This window comes from Macrobrachium rosenbergii, chromosome 20 (genome assembly GCF_040412425.1).
Source record: "Macrobrachium rosenbergii isolate ZJJX-2024 chromosome 20, ASM4041242v1, whole genome shotgun sequence".
In the NCBI taxonomy this organism is placed as follows: domain Eukaryota; kingdom Metazoa; phylum Arthropoda; class Malacostraca; order Decapoda; family Palaemonidae; genus Macrobrachium; species Macrobrachium rosenbergii.
Window position 1 is genome coordinate 42955001 of NC_089760.1, and position 7500 is coordinate 42962500.

General features: G+C 32.7%; 1 protein-coding gene across 1 annotated transcript in view; it reads left to right on the forward strand.

The window, feature by feature from the left end:
• The window catches only part of LOC136849315 (retinal homeobox protein Rx2-like), a 97591-nt gene that overhangs the window by 51858 nt on the left and 38233 nt on the right, over positions 1 to 7500 (forward strand). The window contains 1 exon segment of the mRNA XM_067122675.1: positions 2609 to 2730. Within this exon segment, the coding sequence (XP_066978776.1) occupies positions 2609 to 2730 (122 nt within the window).

Consider the following 7500-nt stretch of genomic DNA (forward strand, 5'->3'; position numbering starts at 1 on the left):
GAGAGAGAGAGAGAGAGAACCAAGGCAAAATTCATATATTTTGAAAGAATATTCCACAAAAATAAGTGCCACCGATTTCTGAAAAAAAAGAGAACCAAAACCATAATCTTTTAAACTGAGATGTAGATTTTAATGTGAAACCTACCATATTCCAAAGACTTTTCATCCTTAAAATAAGAAACAAATAAGAAAAAAATTAACTGAACTAAAATAGAATAGCGATCCAAGACCAACCAAAAACAATATTATTCTCTAGAAGGGGAATCGTACCTATGGAAGAAATGACCACAGTGGGGACTTATCCCCCTTTCAAATTAAGGAAGGGAAAAAGCACGTGGCTAAAAGGGCCATAAACCCCTTTTGTACTTGCGCTTATACTTTTGTACTTTTCTACAGTTGATAAGGCCACACTAGTGGTTCCTTACAAACTCCAAACTGTGTTACTGGAATATTTTGTACTTTTGTACAGTTCATAAGGCCACACAGGTGGAACTTTACAAACTCCAAACTCTGTCACTGGAATAGTTTGTACTTTTGTACAGCTCAAAAGGCCACACTAGTGGTTTCTTACAAACCCCAAACTCTGTCACTGGAATAGTTAGTACTTTTGTACGGTTCAAAAGGCCACACTTGTGGTTCCTTACAAACTCAAAACTCTGTCACTGGAATAAAGTGGCATCTCAGTTAAAGGATTGAAATACACAAACTCTGTAGTGTTTCTGGTACCACAGAGTTTGAGTATATCAGCAGTTAAGCAGTTTTGAAGTGCAAAGCAAGTAAGCTACTTTCATAATTCAACGTTACTAGCAAAGTAACTGCAAGGCGTATTTATTAATTGACGCTTATAAAGAGAATGCACTGGAAAATTGCAAGAGATTAATTCTCAATAAGTGTTAAGAATAACCAAGCTACTATGCTTAGCGAATCAGACACACACTGTCTTCAGACAACATACATGGCTGTTTGGCCAGTGATTACATTTCCAACGTCCAATCCCTGTTCCGAATCCAGGACGAATTCTAACACAGTTAAACGAATGTGGCGAATCACATCTGATTACATTTATCGTTAGAATCTGGTAAAGCATTATCACCATATAAATAAGTTTGGTTTAATCATCGGACAATAAATAAGCTCTTCGACAAGTAGGCCTATTCGCCTTCATCAGTCTCTTTCCGGCGAACATTTTTTTTCATAATTTTTTTTTTCATAAAATTATTATCATCATCATTCTCATTATTATCCTAATTGCGACGAGACGCATAAAGGCATAGTTATAAATAATCATGGGTTCTGGGATTTCAATCCGACGAAATTGTAGGATTATCGATACATCCTTCTTAAGCGCAAAATAGATCCTACGACAACCCAGTTTAATCATCTACATAATAATAATAATAATAATAATAATAATAATAATAATAATAATAATAATAATAATAATAATAATAATAATAATAATAAAATCCGAGCGGATCGCGGGATAGGTAGGGGATCAGGAGGGTAGGGGAGACATGACACATCCATCTTCCTCTCGCAAACCTGTTTGTCCACCCCGGGTTGGGGCAGGGTAGGTAGGGGATCGAGAGGGTAGGGGAGACACGACGGGCATCGCCGTGTTCAAGCGCAGCGTAGCGCATGCCATCAAGCTCGTAATAATAATAATAATAATAATAATAATAATAATAATAATAATAACAATAATAATAATAATATTTGTTAGAAACTTTCCGCTATGCCTACCGCCAAAAAAATTGCTTTCTTAAAAGCAAAACATGATACAGGCATAAGTACGACAAAGGACTATTTTAGATGAGTTATATTGAACGAGGGAATTGAAACTCCCCGATTGAATTAAATTCCTTCCTTCTCTCTCTCTCTCTCTCTCTCTCTCTCTCTCTCTCTCTCTCTCTCTCTCTCTCTCAACCTCTCTCTCTATTTAATGTCCTCTATTGTTATTATTATTATCCGTATGAATATACCAAAAGCATCATCGCCATATTGTCGCCTATCTGTAAAACATTCAGTTGTCACTTATCGCCAACACAAGCACAGTTATCAATCATCGCCAACACAAACAGTTATCAGTTACCGCCAACACAGTTATCAATTATCGCCAACACAAACAGTTACCACCTGTCGCTAACGCAACGTTATCGGTTATCATCAACAAAGTTGTCAATTATCGATAACACAAACAGTTATCAATTATCGCCAATACAAACAGTTATCGATTATCGCAACACAAACAGCTATCAATTATCGTCAACACAAACAGCTATCAATTATCGTCAACACAAACAGTTATCACATCGGTAACGCAACCAGTTATCAGTTATCATCAACACAGTTATCAATTATCGCCAACACAAACAGTTATCAATTATCGTCAAGACAAACAGATATCAATTATCGCCAACACAAACAGTTATCAATTATCGCCAGCACACAAACACGCACGAACTATAATAAATAACTAAACTATCAACTGTCATCTCTTCACTTAATTGTATAGGCAATAAAAAATTATCCCATATCCTCCAGCCAAAGTTCCCTCGAACTCAGTGTTTGTTTTTCTCCTTCTTCTTCGCCTTCTGCTGCGTCCCAGAGTGCGGCGTGAGCGTCGGGAGTCCTGAGGTGTCCCCCAGATGCGAAGGAGACGCGGCCACGTCCCCAGAGTGTCCTGATCAGCATCCTTCGGATCCTTTCGACCCGGATAAACCCAGAAAGGTAAGTTTTACAAGGCTCAATTATTATTATTATTATTATTATTATTATTATTATTATTATTATTATTATTATTATTAAAATTATGTAACGAGATGTATTATTTATTATAAAAATAATATAAATATGTATGTATTTATATATATATATATATATAAATATGTAATATATATATATATATATATATATATATATAAATATATATAAATATATATATATATACATATATATATATATATATATATATATATATTAAAATAACGTATATATGTATTATATTTAAAACAAGATATCTGTGGTTATATTTAAGTAAAAGATATTCGCATTTACTTATCGTGTCTCGCGATATTTTGAATAAAAAAAATATCTTTCATATTACATTATAATAAAACGTGAATGAAGTCGCTGTGAAAAAAATAAATATACAGTTAAAAATTATTTAATGAAAACTGCTGGTAAGTTTAGATGACCAGGAATACTTGCTGGTATAAGGCCAAAGGTTTTGACTCTTCAAAAACAGGTTGTTTTCCCCTTATCACAAAATTACTGTATTTTTCAAAATTACAGTATTTTTCCCAAATTACTGTATTTTTCAATATTACTGTATTTTTAAAATTACTGTATTTTTCAAAATTACTATATTTTTTCAAAATTACTGTTTTTTCAAATTACTGTATTTTTCAAAATTACTGTATTTTTCAAATTACTGTATTTTTCAAAATTACTGTATTTTTCAAATTACTGTATTTTTCAAAATTACTGTATTTTTCAAAATTACTGTATTTTTCAAAATTACTGTATTTTTCAAATTACACTATTTTTCAAATTACACTATTTTTCAAATTACTGTATTTTTAAAAATTACTGTATTTTTCAAATTACTGCATTTTTCAAAATTACCATATTTTTCAAAATTACCGTATTTTGTATTTTTCAAATTTACTGTATTTCTCAAAATTACCGTATTTTTCAAAATTACTGTATTTTTACTGCAAGTTTCCCTACGGTTCAGTTTCATAAAAAACTAACAAAGAACAAGATACGTCTCACTTTTGTTAAGATTAAAATTTTGCGAGACGCTCTAAGTTTATGCAGATTTCTTGATTATTTAGAATACTGTAATCATGTACTCACTTTGTATTTACTCATATTAAAAAGACTAGATGAATATATCCTACAATTACTGCTTTCCAAATAAAATTTCTAAACGAGAACACACTTCGTAATTCTAAAAGTCAGCAGTTCAGCAATAAAATGTTATGATAATAAAATTTCAAAAAATCATTTTATTTACTTCGATATTCTGAATGATTAATTAGTGCCTAGAATGATACGCAATCTGGCTTGTATTATCTTGTGAAAAATATCGCTTTTACATAGTATTTTGTGAGCATGTGAATATCTCTGGACATGATTACAAAAACTAACTTTAGTTATATATTTCCTCGAGACAGCATCTGAGTTGACGAATAAAAATCAGTACGCCTATCAAGTATCTCACTCCTTCACTAATATATTTATATATATATATATATATATATATATATATATATATATATATATATATATATATATATATACATGTGTGTATATATACATAAATACATATATATATTTATATATCTTTATATATGGCTATATATTAAAATATATACACCTATATAATATATTAGACTACATATATACTATTCTACACTTGCATTTATAATCTTTTTTATCGATGTCATTAATTAAAAAAGACACCTTCATTCTAACCAAGTTTTTTCTTGTCTTAGCTTATACTATATTCCTTCCAGAATATAATAACACTCCCCCCAGACTTGTTCCTTTTGAGAAATCACTCAAATTTCCGAATATTTCTTATTTCAATTCATTCTTAAACCTGATGCAAAACCACTCTAGCCCTGTATAATAGGACGCCCAGACTGGCATGGGCTTCTCTGCGCAAAATCTGAATAACTATCTTTGGGGAATATGAAGACATGAAGACGCACACTCACTCAAAAATGTATTGCAACATGTTACAGAAGTTTTCGTTCGCCTAACAATAATTTATTCTTTTGATAAAACACAGTGAAATGTGCTTTTCTTATTCGATTTTGGTTATTAATCATACGGCTAACAATATAAAAAAAAGAATGGCGAGTGAAAAATTCATATTACGAAAAACGACGAAACATTCTGAAAAATTTCGCGTCAGATGATCGTGCAAAAGAGTCAAAGAAGAAACTATATTTCGAATCCAAATAAAAGCATATTAATAAAATAATATTGATTAATCATCAACGAAATTATATAAATAAGAGAGAAATAATTCTCTGCGCAAAATCTGGATGACAATCTTTGGGGAAAATGAAGACGTACAGAGATGTACCTTGGGCTCGCCAGCAATGACTTCATTGGGTGGTATGCTGTTATGTGCCATTAAAGGATTATTAGAGTGCGGGGGGTCTTACATACCTGTTAAATACCTGTGCGCGTTCAGGTAAACACCTTAATTGCTAGCATGAGAAGGGATTTGTTTTCTTTAGGATCAAGAGTAGTGCATTTGGCTTAAAACGCGAAATGCAAAATTGAATTTTGATTTTCTTGGTTTGATTTTTCTCACTGTGTGGTCTTCATGTTGAGGTCATGGGAAGGTTCGAAAATTCTAAAAGATAAGTTGCAATCATTTGATAATCGTTATGTTTTCGAAAAGAGAATTCGTATATATATAAAATATCATGTTAAAAAAAGTGATAATATATATTGCGAGATCGATTCTTTTTCATGCAAATATGTGAATAATTATTATATATATATATATATATATATATATATATATATATATATATATATATATATATATATATATATATTATATTTCAATTAACGTGTTTGGGAATTTTAAAACCTAACTGATCCCATTTACAGAAGAAATATTATTTAGCGTCTTAAAATGTCTGATCGACATAAAACACAGAAGGCTGTTCACATACATTAGACTCTTGACAAATGACGATGAACCTCCCATTCCTGTTGTAGTAAGTAACGATGAACCTCCTATTCCCATTTTGATAAATGATAATGAGCTCCCATTCCTGTTGTAATAAGTAATAAACCTCCCATTCCCATTTTGATAAATGATAATAAACCTCCTATCACTTTTCTAATGAATGAACCTCCCATTCAACCTTTTAATAAATGAAGATGAACCTCCCATTCCCCCTCTAATAAACGGAGATGAACCTCCCATTCTCTCTCCATATGAGCCTCCCATTCCCATTCTAATAAACGAAGAAGAACCTCCCATTCCCTTTCTACATTAACCTCATTCCCATTCAAATGGACGAAAATGAACCTCTCATTCCCTCTCTAATAAATCAAGATGAACCTCCCACTCCCTTTCTAATAAATGATGAACCTCCCATTCCATTTCTATATGAACCTCTCTTTCCCATTCCAATAAACGAAGATGAACCTCCCATTCTCCTTTTGATACATGGAGATGAACCTTCCATTCCCATCTAACAAACGAAAACGAACCTCCCATTCTTTCTCTAATAAATAAATATGAACCTCCCATTCCATTTCTATATGAACCTCCCATTCCCATTCTAATAAACGAAGATGAACCTCCCATTCTCCTTCTGATAGATGAAGTAGAACCTTCCATTCCCCCATCTAACAAACGAAAACGAACCTCTTCCCATTCTTTCTTTCATAAATGTATATGAACCTCCCATTCCATTTCTACATAAACCTCCCTTTCCCATTCTAACAAACGAAGATGAACCTCCCATTCTCCTTCTGATAAATGAAGTTGAACCTTCCATTCCCCATCTAACAAACGAAAACGAACCTCCCATTCTTTCTCTGATAAACAAACATGAACCTCCCATTCCCGTTCTCTATGAGCCCCTACAACAACCCCCTCCTCCCCAAACAACCCCTTCCATAACAGCAACGGCATTACAGTCAAGTCACGCAGCTTAACATTCCGTTGCAATGACGCGAGAGAATAACTCAACACGGAGCGTCCTCCGCCATTTTGTCTTCTTCTTCCCAATCACGCATTTGCATAGCTCTGATCAAAGCAAGTGGTTCAGTTCGCCGACACTGGGAGTCGCTAAACCGCTGAGGACGGCGATTGCGTGTTTATTTTTCTTGGATTGTTCAAATATTTTTACACATTCGTGTGTTGGTAAATATCTACAGATAACTGTCAACAAGTATTTATATTCATAAGACGATAGTAATGCCACTTTGTATGAGTGAGCATTACTATCGTCTTATAAATGTAAATACTTATTGACAAATATTTGAATAATCCCAGAAAAATAAACACGCTATCACCTTCCGTGTCTTTTTCTGGGATTGTTCAAATATTTTTACCAATGTGCGTAAATAAGTATTTACTTTCATAAGACGATAGTAATGCCCACTCGTAAGTATTTTGCTGACATTTACACAAATCGTTCATTTCCCAGAAGGGTGACAACTCAAAAAGTGTTTTTTTTTTTTTTTTTAGTTATTGATATCAGCAGATAGCCCGTTCTTTGTTCCATATTGTAGTAAAAACGTCTTATTTGTATTTGTAATATTAACCACTAGAGAACATGATATGTCACTATTACGCTATAGAGAGCAGAGAGAGTTTTAAACTTCAAATCGCTACTCTTGAAAAATAGCAATTTTTGAGTTGTGTCACTCCTCTGGCGAATGAAATATAGCGAGAGAAAGAGAAAGAGGAGAAGAGAGTAAAGTTAATAATGATATTCACAATAAAAATCG